This window comes from Astyanax mexicanus, chromosome 4, assembly GCF_023375975.1.
Source record: "Astyanax mexicanus isolate ESR-SI-001 chromosome 4, AstMex3_surface, whole genome shotgun sequence".
NCBI classification, from domain to species: Eukaryota; Metazoa; Chordata; class Actinopteri; order Characiformes; family Acestrorhamphidae; genus Astyanax; species Astyanax mexicanus.
In genome coordinates this window covers 32,402,618-32,419,940 of record NC_064411.1, presented here as the reverse complement: position 1 = coordinate 32,419,940, position 17,323 = coordinate 32,402,618, and the positions used below count along the sequence as shown (strand labels likewise).

Sequence of the window (17,323 nt, the reverse complement as noted above, 5' to 3'; positions counted from 1 at the left end):
TATTTACTCTGATGTTTGCCTGATATTACAGTTTGTTTGATAATCTGAAAAATGTAAGTATGACCAAAAATGCAAAAACAAAAACAATCTTTAAGGTGGCAAATACTTTTAATGCCTGTGTCTATATAATATATATTTAAATAACAAATAAAAAAAATAGAGATCACTTAAAAGTTAAGAATTTCTTTGATTTTACCAAATTGAAAACCCCTGGAATATAATCAAGAGGAAGATGGATGATCACAAGCCATCAAACCAAGCTGAACTGCTTAAAGTTTTGCACCAGGAGTAGCATAAAGTTATCCAAAAGCAGTGTGTAAGACTGATGGAGGAGAACATGCCAAGATGCATGAAAACTGTGATTAAAAAACAGGTTTTTTCCACCAAATATTGATTTCTGAACTCTTAAAACTTTTTGAACTTGTTTTCTTTGCATTATTTGAGGTCTGAAAGCTCTGCCTCTTTTTTGTTATTTCAGCCATTTCTCATTTTCTGCAAATAAATGCTCTAAATGAAAATATTTTTAATTGGAATTTGGGAGAAATGTTGTCAGTAGTTTATAGAACAAAACAACAATGTTCTTTTTACCCAAACATACAGTACAGCCCAAAAGTTTGGACACACCTTCTCATTCAATGCGTTTTCTTTATTTCATATTCATGACTATTTACATTGTAGATTCTCACTGAAGGCATCAAAACTATGAATGAACACGTGGAGTTTTATACTTAACAAAAAATGAGCTGACCTCCACAGTCACAAAAAAATATTATATTCTAGTTTCTTCAAATTAGCCACCCTTTGCTCTGATTACTGCTTTGCACACTCTTGGCATCATACTCTCAATGAGCTTCAAGAGGTAGAGTCACCTGAAATGGTTTTCCAACAGTCTTGAAGGAGTTCCCAGAGGTGTTTAGCACTTGTTGACTCCTTTGCCTTCTTCACTCTGTGCTCCAGCTCACCCCAAACCATCTGGATTGGGTTCAGGTCTGGTGTCTGTGGAGGACAGCTCATTTTTTGTTAAGTACATAAAACTCCACATGTGTTCATTCATAGTTCTGATGCTTCAGTGAGAATCTACAATGTAAATAGTCATGAAAATAAAGAAAAAGCATTGAATGAGAAGGTGTGTCCACACTTTTGGCCTGTACTGTACACCTTTAAATAGCAAAATCAGAGAAACTGATTCAGAAACTGAAGTGGTCTCTTAATTTTTTCAAAACTGTATATGTGTATAGCTGTCGTAATATAAAAAAAGTGCTGATTAATCGCACAAAACAATGAACTTTTAACAACGAATATTTAAATGTAAAATAAAATAATTAATGTAAAATAATTACAGTGGAATCTTATTTATATCCAAATATGTTTGTTTAATCGTATCTTATTAACTCTAAACACATATTGTTCTTTGTAAACATGTTTAAATACTCTTAGAATTTTACAAAGTTACAATATTAATGCAAAATATGAAAAATAAAGAAGTAAAGATTATTCTTAAGAAGATAAATGTGTTGAAAAACTTCACAGAAGCAGCAATGTGTGTAGGTGTGAGACAGAGTATCCATGTTTAATTATTATTCTGAAATAAATAAAGAGTATCTTTTTGATATTTGATATACCCTGAACTTCTCAGCAGTAGCAAAATACCAAAAGAGAAAAAAGAATATCTCATAAGGCTCTGTAAAAAGAGTGAATTACAGCAGGATGTTTGCATCTCATTCTTCAGCTTTTTAATCAGGGCTGGTATTTTTTATTTTTATGAAGCAACATTTTAACATATTTCAGCTATTAATATAAAAACTGTTTTAGAGTGTAGATACTCTTTAAGACATATTTGGGCAGCCTAGATTCTAATATAATAATTACAGCTGGCATGTGTGACCATCTTCTTCATTAGTTCAGATGTACTCTTGAACACATCATACATCCACCAGTTGTTAATCTTATATTAACTACAGAACTTTTCTCCACAGACTTTTCTTCTGCAGAACAAAGTCCTCTCAGAACTTTCCATCTCATTGTAAAGAATATGAATCAGTCTGAAGCTCGAGCAGCTTGTAGAGAGAACTACACTGATCTGGTCACTGTGTGCAGTGAAGAAGAGAACACTGCACTGATTAATCTGATCAACACTCGGCTGCCTATAAACAGTAAAGCCTGGATTGGTCTTCAGCGCAGTCAGTGCAGTTCTAAATGGTCTAATGGTGATGAAGTTACATTCAGTGCTCTGACTGGAAGCTGTGGGCCAAAGCCCTGCTGTGCTGCTATGGAGACTAATGCATCATGGGAAAGTCCTCTGTGTACAGAGAAAAGAAACTTCATGTGTTATAAACAAGGTAAATACTGTTTATTTACTATCAATATTTCAACAGTATTAACTCAGCTTCATAATTCAGTGTTAATGTGTTCACTCTTTCTCCTCCACAGATCAGACTGACCTCACCTTCAGCTATCACCTGATCACTGAGAATAAGACCTGGTATGAAGCTCAGAGTTACTGCAGGAAGATCTACACTGATCTGGTCAGCATCAGAGATCAGGAGCAGAATGAAGCAGTGAAGATAGCAGGGATGAAGAGCAGTGATTCCTTCTGGATTGGTCTGCTGCGTGATGACTGGGAGTGGGCTGATGGAGGAAGATCTGCTTACAGAAACTGGGTGGATGGTCAACCTCGATCATCATCAAACTGTACACAGCTGACTGCGAACGGGAAATGGCAGGCAGTGACGTGCAATAATGTTGTGGATGCTGTTCTGTGCTACAACAGTAAGTCCTGACTTCACTCTCTATAACTCTCTCAGCAGTGTTCAGTATCATCTATATAAAACACTGTATGTAAATTAAAGCTTCTTTTGTATTTTTTCTGTCTCTATCAGCATCTGTCAGTGATGACCGTAGGAGTGGGATGAGCGGCACTCTGAACTACTGTAAGAAAGGTAACAGGACTGATCTTCTACATGTTGAGTCAGACTTTGACACTAAAGCTCCTGGTTTTGGTGAGAAAGGAAAGATCTGTGTACTATAAACCACTTTAGAGGGAGATCACCGGAGCCTCCACTCACCCACCAGTGCTGTGCTGTAGACAGTAGGTACAGATCAAGGCTTGTACTGCATTATCAGATGTAGATTTTAGAAAATAAAATATATATTTAAAAAATCATATTTGAGGCCAAATACAGTGTATCTTCCCTGAGTCCTTCATTCCATTATAGAATATATATATTAAAAAAAAAAAAAACTGAGGCCCTCTAGTGGTTGTTTTTTATAAAACAAGTTCAATAGTAATTAGTATTTAGTATTAATCATCTATAATAAAGTCTAAACACTGTATTGATAATCGATCACAATTGAAATGCTGATTTGACTCTATTACTTTATTACTGTTGTCTATAATCATGGACTAAAGCTGCGCAACTAAATCTGAATTTTATCTGTGCTTTATTTCATGTTTTTAGATTATGTTTAGACATAGAGTACCAGTCAAAAGTTTGGACACACTTTCTAATTTAATGTTTTTATTTGTACATTGTAAATGAATACTGAAGTCATCCAGAACAAGGAACACATAAGGAATCATGTAGTAAAACGTGTTAAACAAACCAAAATACTATGTGAATCATTTAGCATCTCTTATCTGGGGTTAAGCTGTTAACTTTCAGTTTCTGAGGCTGGTAACTCTGATGAACTTATCTTGTGCAACAGAGAAAACTCTTGCTCTTTTTTTCCTGGGGCGGTCCTGATGAGAACCAGTTTCATCATAATGTTTTTGATGATCTTTGCGAGGATAGTTTTAACGTTCTTGAAATTTTTTCATCATTTTTTCTTTAAGAACTTTTTTTTTCTTTACTTAGTTGAGTAGTTCTTGCTGAAAATGGATTAGAGCATTACTCAAATAGAGCTATTCACTGTACACCAACTCTACCTCTTCACAACTGCACAACTGATGCTCTCAAACATTAAGACGCAAAAAAAATCATGTAATTAGCTCTTGACAAGTTCAGCACAGCTGTTAACTGAAAGCCTGAATTCCAGGTGACTCTACCTCAAAAAGCTGACTGAGAAAATGACAAGATTTACAAAATTGTCATCTAAACAAGTGGGGCTACTTTAAATAATCTAATTTTACAATTTAAACAAATTCTGGTTTGTTAACACAAAATAATTCCATATGGTTTTCTTTAAATATTAAAAATATTTTTGACTGGTAGTGTACAGTATTAAAACCCACTCAATCAAGTCTATTAGAGACTACTTAACAGCTCCACCTGGTTTACAGGGAGTCTTGTCTTTTGGTGTGCAGTTAGCACCATGCTAATTGGTTGTGCATTTGTACCTAGAACTTGTTAACTACTTCAGCCTCAAGTGTAAAACTCAAGAAGTAAACTTACAAGTTTTTACCAGCAAGCATTTGCTTTGGCTGATTTGAATTAAATATAATACCTTTAGAATGAAGGTAAAAGTAAATGTCTACATGAGTAATTATAAAATATGGTGTACAACATGCTACTGGGCAAACTTTCCCGCCCTGATGGAGCACAATAAATTTGGTGGCTGTCAAAATAAAGACACTCTCTAGGACTTGGATAGGAGTAAATGGAAGGAACAAGGGATGAAAAAATTACAAATAGATGAGTGTAGGCCTATATGTGGATAAGAACTTATTACTAGACCTTCCTTGAAGATGTATTGGCAGTTTGTTGGCTGTCAATGTTAAAGAGTTAACAGAAGCAATTAATTTGGAATCAGTGGCACGTTATTATACGTTATACGTTTTATAATGCAACTAATTACACCACCAAGTTTGACATCAACTTCTGCCATAATCTGCCCCGCCCCATCCAATGCAAAATTGTTTTTATGGAGTCGTTCGCTCGTGGTGAGAACGTGATCCAGTCTCGATCCAACCCAGCTATCAAATATACTTATTTTTTTTTTAATTAAGCTAAACTGCTGATTAGGTGCATTTTAATCTGATATATTAGCCAGATAATATACTACTATTAACAAATGCTGTCTCTGCTGCTTCATGCTGTTTACACACTAAGCGGTGGTATGTGCTGCATTCACTGCTCACATCTGCGCTGCATGTCCCATTGAAAACACTGTGTTTGAAAATAAAGCTGCAAATTTTCAGTGTTCTGTGTTAAATCAGCTTCACACTGCACAGATATACATGCTGGAACACAGAATCTTCTCACTATATTTACTTTCTTGCCCCCGCGCCAGACAGCTCTGACCAATCAGAGAAGACAATGTGCTCAAGTGGTTTATTGGTGTGCATTTTGGTGTGTTTAGATTTTTACCTGTGTGAAACCAAACCAAACAGAGAGAAAAACACTGCAAATAAACAAACTCATCAACTGATTCAGACCATAGAAACCAAATACACATGTGAAAACACCCTTTAATACTCAGTTAATTAAGTTCTGATTCAGAAATCCTTACAATCAAGCTGAGATGTTTATAATAAAGACAAAAAAAAATGTTCCTTAATTCAATTTTATTATACATTCTTTATTCCAGCGCCCCACGTTGGCTTTATCTCCCCTCCAACATACAGATATATACTAGTATTATAATTGACACCACTAATATAAATGTAATTGTATTTTATGTTTCTTACATTCATTATTTTATTTAAATATCCACTATAAAAACTTAAGAAGAACCAGTGCGATTAATCATAGAGTTCATCACAAAGATCATCACATCACAATATTCACACACATCACATCTAAACCCTTTAATTTCTGTTCCGCTTCATTAACTACAGAACGTTTCTTCACAGTCTTTTCTCCTGCAGAACAAAACAATTCATCCACAACTTTCCATCTCATAGAGAAGAACCTGACTCAGTCTGAAGCTCGAGCAGCTTGTAGAGAGAACTACACTGATCTGGTCACTGTGTATAATGATGAAAACATCACTGCACTGATCAGACTGACTGGTATCGGCTCTGCATGGACTGGTCTTTACAGGAATCAGTCCAGTGTAAAATGGTCTAATGGTGATGACGTTACATTCAGCAATCTGGAGACTGGAGACTGTGGCTCATTGCCCTGCTGTTCTACTATGAAGGCTGATGGTTCATGGGACAAAATTCAGTGTACACAGACAAGAAACTTCATGTGTTACAAACAAGGTAAATACTGATGACTAACTATAGTTATTTCAACTGTATTAATGCTGAACTAATTGTTATTTTTAGATCCAACTCAAATCATTGCTTCCCGTCCACAGATCAGACTAACCCCAGTTATTATCTGATCACTGATCAGTCTCTGACCTGGTATGAAGCTCAGAGTTACTGCAGGAAGAACTACACTGATCTGGTCAGCATCAGAGATCAGGAGCAGAATGAAGCAGTGAAGAAAGAAGGGATGAAGACAAGCAATCCCTTCTGGATTGGTCTGCTGCGTGATGATTGGCAGTGGGCTGATGGAAAAAGATCTCTTTACAGAAACTGGTGGGACGATCACCCTAAACCTTCTCCAGCAGACTGTGTGAAACTGGTATCAGGAAAAATGTATTCAGTACCGTGCAGCAATACTGGATCTGCTCTGTGCTACAGCAGTAAGTCCTGATTTACACACACACAAACAGCTCTATCAATAAATCATATCACTGCAGAACATCAAAGTTTGTTAGTAATCCGATTAATGCGTTTGCATAATCTGGGGTATCTGTCAATAAGATCACAGAATAACTTTGTTTTTTTAATGAATTGAGTCGTAACATGAACATACATCAACTAGAATAGTGGATACTAGTACTATCACACATAGACCACTGAAGTCGTGCGTCATTCTGTAGTGCTCGTCCGGCTTCCGTGTCTAAGCGTTTTTTCCCTATGAGAAAAATGAATGGCTTTTTTTAAAAACCCGCGTCTGTCACATTCTGTGGTAAATATATCTGTTCAGACCTCTGTACGTTTTATTCTGTGTACATTTTACTCCTGAACATCACTGGATCCTCTGAATTTCGAGATCGTTTAAGAGTCGTAATGAGAAAAATGCCAACTTTAATCTAATGCTACAGCGGAGTGAACTGACCTCCCGGTGCCGCTGCAAAGATTAGCAGGGGACTGTTTTCGGCGCAACACCAGAGAACTCCAGCCGTAAGTTAGGAGTATTTTACACACAGCTGAGCCGAATAATGAACTAACTGCGCTTACTGAGGAGAGCTGAGATCATCAAAGCATAAAATTACTAAAACAGGTCAGTGATGGTGTTGTGCAGAATCCAGTCCGGGGTCATTTCTAGCCGCTGTGCTGTGACGTCAGTTAAGCATTTGCTTAAAGTTAGCATTTTTCTGATTACTCCCCTTAAACGATCTCAAAGATAAGAGTATCCAGTGATATTTAGGAGGTAAATGTACACAGAATAAAACGTACAGGGTTCTGAACATATTTATTTACCACAGAGTGTGACAGAGGCCAGTTTTTGAAAAGCCCATTCAAATCCCCTATTGACTTGGACAGCTTAGACACGGAACCCTAAAGGAACCCCAAATATGGGCATAAACAACATGGCGCCGACCACAAAATGAAGACACGATGTCAGTGGTCTATGATGCTTTTAGTCTGCCTGCTCTACTTCCTGTTACTCCTAAAGACTCTAACTCCCAGCATGCTCAGCCTGGACTACAATGACGCTGCTGAGCATGTGACGCTGTCGCGCTCTGCCTCTTCTGATTACTGATTGATTGATTACTTGATTACTCCCAGGTGTCTCTATGTATTTAAGGCCTATTGTTCCTCTCCCATGTTGGAAAAAATCTATCGTTTTCATCTGTTTTTATTCCCATCATTACATTTGTTTGTGTTTATTGCTGTATCCGTTAGAACCTGTAGGTTGTATAAGCCTACACCTTAGTCCTTCACTCTTAGAACTAGTTTTAGAATTATTAACATCACCTTCACTGAACGCCACAAGATCAATATAAGCTAGAACACACTGTAGTTTATTGCTTGGCACTCTTGTCGTTTTCCTCTGTCCAAATTCTTAAATAGGAATACTGTATTAACCAAAAACAATAACCAAACAACTTACCATACTACATACTTACAGACTACAAAAAGTGGGCAAGCTCCACACAACAGGTGAAGAAGAGTTGGTAAAAGATATGACGACATGTATATGTGTGGATTTACGCGTCTAACTTTCATGTGTATAAATACCGTATTTTTGCCTTGTGTATGAAAATAGACCAGAAAATAGATTTTTTTTCATAGTGCATCTTATAATCCGGTGCACCTTATAGTGTGAAAAATACAAAAATCATGTGTGCAGTTCATGTGAAAATAAATTGTTGAGAAAACTCAAAATTTTACGGCAACATGATGCATCAAGATTTTTTAGTTCTGTCAACAACTGTGCTGTTTGTCATTTTTATAGAGAATTATCTGTTTAGCCAACTTATATTTGCTTGTTGACATAGATCTGATTATTCTGTTCAAGCTATTACAATCTTAATGTTAGGAGAACTACAATATTTCTGTTGAGCGTGTGATTGTTTTTGTGTTTGTTATACAAAGAATTACTGATAAGCAGAACGCAAAATCTTAACTTCTAAAAAAAAAAAAAAAAAAAGATGTTGAACGAACTGAATATTTTAAGGCAACATGATGCATTAGGATTTTTTTGTTGTCTTTATTAAAGATATTTGGTTTAGCCAACTGTTCACTCAACCAGTACATCTTTCCTATATAACAAGCATCCTGCATGTTGTAACACAGAGGAGGAGGCCGGATGCAAATGCAAGTCATATTTATTTTTAGACATAACTAAAAAGCAAACCAAAAACTGAGACAAAAAAAACACTTAAAGTAAACACTTAAAGACTATAAAACAAAAGATAAACTAGGTCTTGAGAAGCAAGGAACAAAACACTATAAAGATAAACAACCAGAACTGTAGACCAAAATAACAAACACACGGGACAAGGTCAAACAAATAAATAAACTAAAGAAAACAAACCAGAACACTGCAGACAAAAAGGCTCAAAGGCGCAAAAACACAACTAAACAAGATTCTGACAGAGAAACAGGACTAGATCAAACAAAGCACGACACAGAACAAGGAGCACATGGGGTATTATATACAGGCAAACATAAGGGACACCTGTGGGAGCTAACAAGGGGGCGGGGTTACAAATGAGACAAGAGGTTACAGCACTAATGGCTAGGGCAGGGCTAGGGCGGAGACAAGGACAAAAACACAACAATAGCACATGGCCGGGACACATGACAGGAAAACAGAGGGGCAGGAGCACAATAGACCAGGAGAGGGAGACACAACGAGACAGACACGGGCTAAACTGTAACATAACCCCCCTTCAACGGCGCCACTACCAGGGGCGCCGAGAGAGAGGGAACAGAGGAAGGGAACATAGACGGGACTAACGACCGAACAGGGGCTGAGATTGGACATGAGACTGGACACGAAACGGGGACAGGACCTGGAACGGAGACGGGACAGGGGATGGAGACTGGGACTGGACAGGGGACAGGACACAGGGCTGGACAGTAGACGGAGACTGGACAGGGGACTGAGACTGGACGAAAGACTGGACAGGGGACTGAGACTGGACGAAAGACTGGACAGGGGACCGAGACTGGACGAAAGACTGGACAGGGGACCGAGACTGGACGAAAGACTGGACAGGGGACCGAGACTGGACGGGGGCTGGACGTTAGACTGGGACAGAGACTGGACTGTGGAGGAGAACATAGACTGGGCTAGGGGCTTAGACTGGACAGAGGACTTGGGCTGGACAAACTGGGTCTGGACAAGACAGGGCGATGGAACCGGGACAAATACACTTACTGGGACTGACACAAATACGGTGACAGGGATGGGAACAGAAAAACCACCGGGGACAGGTATGGGAACAAACACAGACACTGGGACCAGGACAGGGAGAGACATGGGAACAAACAAAACTTGGGGATGCCCAGGACTGGCTAAAGTCTGTGGGGTAGTTAGAGGGGCCAGCCTGGGCACAGTTCTTGGGCAGAGGTCCGGGGGCCTTGGGGCGGGCCTAGGAGCCCGTGACCTGGGAGCAGGCCTGGGGATAGGCCTGGGGGCATACAAAGTTCTGGGAGTGGGCACAGGGTCAGAGGCGGCCGGAGCCGCGGGCACAGGGTCAGAGGCGGCCGGAGCCGCGGGCACAGGGTCAGAGGCGGCCGGAGCCGCGGGCACAGGGTCAGAGGCGGCCGGAGCCGCGGGCACAGGGTCAGAGGCGGCCGGAGCCGCGGGCACAGGGTCAGAGGCGGCCGGAGCCGCGGGCACAGGGTCAGAGGCGGCCGGAGCCGCGGGCACAGGGTCTGGAGCAGTGGGTACCACGTGGGTGGCAGGCACTGCTGGTGCTGGAGCTGAGGCTGGAGCAGCGGGAGCTGCTGGCGCTGGAGCTGAGGCTGGAGCAGCGGGAGCTGCTGGCGCTGGAGCTGAGGCTGGAGCAGCGGGAGCTGCTGGCGCTGGAGCTGAGGCTGGAGCAGCGGGAGCTGCTGGCGCTGGAGCTGAGGCTGGAGCAGCGGGAGCTGCTGGCGCTGGAGCTGAGGCTGGAGCAGCGGGAGCTGCTGGCGCTGGAGCTGAGGCTGGAGCAGCGGGAGCTGCTGGCGCTGGAGCTGAGGCTGGAGCAGCGGGAGCTGCTGGCGCTGGAGCTGAGGCTGGAGCAGCGGGAGCTGCTGGCGCTGGAGCTGAGGCTGGAGCAGCGGGAGCTGCTGGCGCTGAGGCTGGAGCAGCGGGAGCTGCTGGCGCTGGAGCTGGAGCAGCGGGAGCTGCTGGCGCTGGAGCTGGAGCAGCAGGTGCTGGAGCTGGAGCTGGGGCAGCAGGTGCTGGAGCTGGAGCTGGGGCAGCAGGTGCTGGAGCTGGAGCTGGGGCAGCAGGTGCTGGAGCTGGAGCTGGGGCAGCAGGTGCTGGAGCTGGAGCTGGGGCAGCAGGTGCTGGAGCTGGAGCTGAGGCAGCAGGTGCTGGAGCTGGAGCTGAGGCAGCAGGTGCTGGAGCTGGAGCTGAGGCAGCAGGTGCTGGAGCTGAGGCAGCAGGTGCTGGAGCTGAGGCAGCAGGTGCTGGAGCTGAGGCTGAGGCAGCAGGTGCTGGAGCTGAGGCTGAGGCAGCAGGTGCTGGAGCTGAGGCTGAGGCAGCAGGTGCTGGAGCTGAGGTTGGAGCAGGGGAAGCTGCTGGTGCTTGAGCTGGAGCTGAAGCTGGAGCTGGGGCAGCAGGTGCTCTTGAAAATCTGAGCTTCAGTAGCTCAAAGAATCCCTCCACCGTCTTTGCCTTTTCAGGCCTTTGGTCAGACACAATGTCTGCCCATTGTGAAGCCCTACCCCTCAGTAAAGTCTTGATAAAAAGTACCTTTATAAGTTCTGGAAGGGTAGGGCACAACAAATGGTCGAGGTAGAGGGAGCACTGCATGATGAACCCCTCACAGGTCCCGTGTTCCCCATCATATTCACAGGGGGAAGACATCAATGAGGGTAATACCAGCGGCTGTCCGTCTTGAAGCGTGGAAACAAGGCTCTCCAAAAACTCCTGCTGTTCCTGCATCGCCGAATAAAGACTTGCTACATCCTCAGTTGGTCGTGCTTTATGTAACACAGAGGAGGAGGCCGGATGCAAATGCAAGTCATATTTATTTTTAGACATAACTAAAAAGCAAACCAAAAACTGAGACAAAAAAAACACTTAAAGTAAACACTTAAAGACTATAAAACAAAAGATAAACTAGGTCTTGAGAAGCAAGGAACAAAACACTATAAAGATAAACAACCAGAACTGTAGACCAAAATAACAAACACACGGGACAAGGTCAAACAAATAAATAAACTAAAGAAAACAAACCAGAACACTGCAGACAAAAAGGCTCAAAGGCGCAAAAACACAACTAAACAAGATTCTGACAGAGAAACAGGACTAGATCAAACAAAGCACGACACAGAACAAGGAGCACATGGGGTATTATATACAGGCAAACATAAGGGACACCTGTGGGAGCTAACAAGGGGGCGGGGTTACAAATGAGACAAGAGGTTACAGCACTAATGGCTAGGGCAGGGCTAGGGCGGAGACAAGGACAAAAACACAACAATAGCACATGGCCGGGACACATGACAGGAAAACAGAGGGGCAGGAGCACAATAGACCAGGAGAGGGAGACACAACGAGACAGACACGGGCTAAACTGTAACACATGTAATACTACATTAAAACATTAAGTACATAGAAAAGACAATCAAATATTAATTAATATTACTTTATTCCAACCAGTTACTTGCAAATAGCATAACAGAGATGCAAAGAATTGGAATCCCTCAGCATTCAAAATTTAGAACCGTATTAAGAAGACTATCACTTAAAAATGTTGGTTGAGAGTGTCATCTAACCTCATTTAACCATGAAGAAAAAAAAAGCAATTTAAAGAAGTAGGGGTAAAAACCTTGTATGCTGTATTCGTTTACCTAGTCACATGCCTCTGCATAATGCTACAGTGAAAAAAATAGGAGTCCTGTAATTATAAAAATAAAAAAAAAAACATATAGAAAGCTTAAAACTGTTTAGAAAGTTCTTTATAAAGGTTTACAAACCACTGAATAAAAAGGATATTCATTTTTTACTTGGGTCAATGAGTGCTGGAAAGATAAAACTGCCTCTACATAGTCATATTTTTGTCAAACAAAATACACTTATTAAAATTCTAAAATATTTTTCACCAAAAATAATGTGTATTTAGAGGAGCATCTTTGCAAACAGGCATTGCACAATACCTTGAACACTGCACATCAAACATCAATTTATTTTTTCCTAAAAAAAAAAAAAGACATCTTGGAATTCAAACCTAAAAATCCTGGAGTTCACTACTGTGACCATGTTCACTGGCTTGCAGATAAAATTTATTTTGGGAAAAAAAAAAAAGTACATGTCATTTGAATCTTGAGCCAAGGTCCAAAAACATCTCGAGAATGGCATTCAAAATGTACTTAAGAGATTCAGGACAAAATGTAGGGCAACATAAAAAGCTATTTTGCCAATAATGTAGATATGTCAGAGTTTCATTTTAACAAGGATCAAATCCAACACCTCTGATGCCACGTTTGATAAAATGCTTCCAATCGGAACCCTGCAACACTAGCAACAACACCTGCATGTATTTAAACACAACAAATCATACAGTATACCAACATGTCAAGCACTGCATTTATACATTAAAGTGGATCTGAATTTGGAGTTCAGAATTTTGGATAAAAATGGTTTAGAGCACAGAAAAGGCCAAAGAGGTATGCCAAGCCTGTAGGGGTGTCGCAGAGTCCATCCAGAACTATGGTCTCCTCCAGCACAATGGCAATGTTCCTTTGCTGATGAGCCTGCAGCAGAGACATTGTCCTCTAAAACCACAAGTACTCCAACAGATACCCCTTTGGTCTGTTCATCTTCTGGATCTGTATCCTATTGGAAAGACACAGAGTATCAAACAAAAATGCATTAAACCTAAAAGTAAAACTGAAAGTTTCTCATCTTACATGCATGTTTCTTGATGTCTGTTACTTACCAAACATTTCTAAAACAACTTTACAGGATCTTCTCTCAAAAACAAGGCAATCCTTCCAGCACAGCACTCTTTCGATAGGCGACAATATCAGATGTCTTAAACAAAGATATGAGCAGATAATTAGAATAAAGTTTAGGTCTAAATGTGTGTAGTTTAACAGAATGTGTTACTTTTTCCAAAACCAAATAACAACTGACCTTTTCATCAAGTTTTTCAATAGGTCTTCCATATCATGCCCAAAAGCTCCCTTCCGGGCACGGTAGAGTCTCAGTAGTTTGGTGGTGTTCTTTTCCATGGCAGCTCTGAAAGTTTCTAGCAGGTCTTTGTTGGTAACTCGAAAAAACTCCTCACAGATCTGTGGAGCATTAACATAAAAAACAGTATTTGTACAAAATGTAGGTCATGAGACACAAACTGAAATGTATTTTTTTTGTGAACAGTGAAATTTATTTGTGATTTATATGTATTAACTTATGCATTATCAGTTACACTTTTTTCCAGGAGTTTTGAGACTAATCTCTCTCCATAAAAAACAATAAACATTTTCATATTAAAATGTACCCATTTCAATTATCTATTATTTTACATTATTATTTTTTATATACATTTTATTTTAATCAATCTTAGAACATATTATTCCTTAAATGATCATGAACCATTTGGTAACTCCCATGGGACTAATATGCTATGTATGAACTGAAGTGTGAAACCAAAACAAATGTTTTAAAGGATTAGAAAGGCAATAAACTCAGTGTCACCAACTCATTACCTAATAAATGTATATATGCATCAGTAAGCATTAGTTAGTAGTTAGAGTCCCAGCTACACATCTGGCAGAATTTGCTTTAAATCATCTAAAATACATGTATATAGAAAGTACACATAAAATTTTGACATTAATATTTAAGTTATGTACATACCTACTCCATTGAGTCTTTTTCAGGCAGCGTGCATATTCACTAAAATCTTCCTAACCCCGTTAAACTGTAAAAGAGAAAACAGCTCAATTACATCTCACATTTAAAGCACTAACAAAAACAAGTAGTTGCAACCCATTTAAAACATAACTGGAAGAAAACTGACTCAATAGATAACATTAAATGAATACTATCATATCCCACCATCATACATTAATAACATATAATTAACTATGATAAACAGTGTTATTTTACCACCACACTTAAAAATTCTCATTAAAATCACAGACTCCTGCGCGACTTTCTTGAATATACTTGGTGGTCTGAACTACCTTTATTCTCCTAAATCTAAATTTATTTATAGGAGACAACTCAGTAATTGTTATTTTCAGTAGATTCTTGACTACTCAAATGTATCTTAATATCATTTTTGATATTTGCATAGTTTAAACATGTTTTGATAAATATGAGTAAAGTTTTATTAATGGTGTCCTTTCATAAAAATAAAAAAAAGGCAATGCTTTGAATTAAATTTATGAACTGAGCAGCACAGAGGCAGTGCAATTCAAATTATGTTTTGTGTAAGTTAACTTACCTGGCCAAATTAGTGCTTAATTGGAACCTAACTTCTTTCCCCAATGACTGGTACTGATATTTAAAAAATATATATATAGCATTAACCTGACTAAATAGGTTAAATTAAACTAGGTTAGGTTAGCTGGCAAAGGAAAGAGAAAATTATCTAACTTGCTAGGTTACTATCTGCCTTTTCTTCAGGCTGGAATTCTTAGCTGAGGCAAACTTAGGTTAGCTAATTAGTGTAATCTAGTGTATTTATCTGGTAGTTAATACATAGGTTAGCCTAACCAACAAATACTGGAATGTTAACCAACTGTTTCAGAAACATAAGCTAACATACCTAGCTAGCTAGTTGAATGTTTAATACTCAATTCAGACTGTGTGCCAAAATCATGCGGCGATAGCAGTTTGCTAGCTGGGCTAGTTAGCTACTGCTAGTTAGCTACGTTAGCTAACTCTCTAACTAAGCTGATAGTGAGCCTGCCAATATATCTAAAGCAAAATACATGTCCGAAATACATTATTTCACAGAAACACAACACATATCTACAAAACTACCTAGTAATAAAATAAATCTTAAATATCTTAGCTTACCTTGAAGCAGCTGCCTGAGAGAGGAGTGTTCACAGCCCCTGCAGTGCCGCACTTGAAAACCCCGCGTTCTTTCTTGTGCCTTAGTGCGCATGTGCAAACTCTCAATTAACTAAGCAGCATCATGTAACATAAAATTGCCTGTTCAGGCAATGTAAATAACCCATTTTGCACAATACCAAGCTGGAATGTGTTGGTCTGACATGGTTTTGTTTGTAAATGCCTAGTAACTTAGATTTCCTTGTTTCAGTAACTCAAATTACCAGGTCAGGTGAACAAAATGTAGTTGCATTTTTTACACTGCAGTGAAATGGCCTTTAGGTGCTACTTGAAGGTTTTAGTTTGGTCATTGGTGGTACATAGTCTTAAAACATGGAGAGCCACTGAGCTAGAAGATGAGGATTGTTTATTTAATTCCTCAGTTTCAGTGTTGCTCCCACAGTGTTTTGTTTCGTCTCCACCCTGTGAGCGCTGTATTAAACACTGCTCGCTTATTTATTGCACCAGGGTCTGTTTTCACTCAGGCACTGACTAAGAAATTCCAGAATACTCCAGTTAAGAGTTTAAATGCACTGAGAAATAAGATTACTGAGCTAAAATCCAATCTGATTTTTTACTTTTAGTAATCAGAGTCTGCTGTTTATGTGAGAACTTGAATAATCCTATAAGTTCAGATCTAACTCTAAGACTTTGTATTTTCTGTCTCCATCAGCTTTCCTCCATGTCAGTGAAGACCGTATGAACTGGGAGAACGCTTTGTACTACTGTAAGAAAGATAACAGGGCTGGTCTGCTGCACATTCATACTGAATCTGACCACACTAAGGTGAAGAACGAGCTCAGGAGGAGGCGTATCTCTGGGACTTTGTGGGTGGGGCTTGGACAGAGCCAACTTTTTGGTTTCTGGTTTTGGTCTGATGGGAGTGATTTGAGTTCCTGGACCAACTGGGTGGGAGGGCAAGTCCCACAACTTCCACTGTCTCAGCACTGCGGTGCCATAGACACAGAGCAAGACTTCAAATGGCTCGATAAGAACTGTAGATACACATTCAGGGTTTTATGTACAGTGAAATAATCTAACTGATCCTATTCATATATCCAGTGTGTTAGATATACACACATACCTGAGGTCTGGCATTGAGTTTTTATATTTTCTGTTTCTGAATTTACTCTTAACTACATTTACATCCATTTTTTAGCTTAGCTTAGCTTAGGCTTTTCTCCTATATGTTTTTTTTTTCGAAGACATCTGCAATATTTAGTCAATTACATGTTAATGAAATGGGTGAACTAATGGAAAGGAACTTGTAATGTAATACTATCTTTATTAGATGCCATGAATTTGTTCAAATAAATAAACTAAAATGTCAGAATTGTCAAAATTCCATATCATATCATCTACATGGGGCGGCACCATGGCACAGTGGGTAGCAGCCTGGGTTTGATTCCCTTTCTGTGTGGACTTGTGCATGTTCTCTCCCTGTATCTGCGTGGGTTTCCTCTGGGTTCAGGCGAATTGAGTATTGGTTGAAATGGCCTTCTATGTGTGAGTATGTGAGTGGTATTGACAATGGATGGATAGATGGTTGGAGGGATGGATGGATGGATGGATGGATGGATGGAGGGATGGATGGAGCGATGGATGGATGGATGGATAATCTATGTGCTGGCAGATCACATCATAAAAAA

At 39.9% G+C, this 17,323-nt stretch overlaps 1 protein-coding gene and 1 long non-coding RNA gene across 3 annotated transcripts in view; one reads left to right on the top strand and one right to left on the bottom strand.

The window, feature by feature from the left end:
* LOC125780502 (macrophage mannose receptor 1-like) overlaps positions 1-17,323 on the top strand; it is a 116,956-nt gene that overhangs the window by 53,789 nt on the left and 45,844 nt on the right. The window contains exon 3 of the mRNA XM_049478424.1: positions 2,431-2,769. Within this exon, the coding sequence (XP_049334381.1) occupies positions 2,431-2,769 (339 nt within the window). The remainder of the gene's footprint in view (positions 1-2,430; positions 2,770-17,323) is intronic.
* Positions 12,242-15,932, bottom strand: LOC125801645 (uncharacterized). Of its 2 annotated transcripts, XR_007438842.1 has the most exons (6): positions 15,639-15,678; positions 15,061-15,113; positions 14,469-14,532; positions 13,746-13,903; positions 13,549-13,643; positions 12,242-13,445 (listed from the first exon to the last, which is right to left on the bottom strand). It is a non-coding gene; the product is annotated as an uncharacterized LOC125801645 (long non-coding RNA). The 2 variants fall into 2 exon arrangements; XR_007438841.1 differs by lacking the exon at positions 15,061-15,113 and having other exon boundaries at positions 15,639-15,932.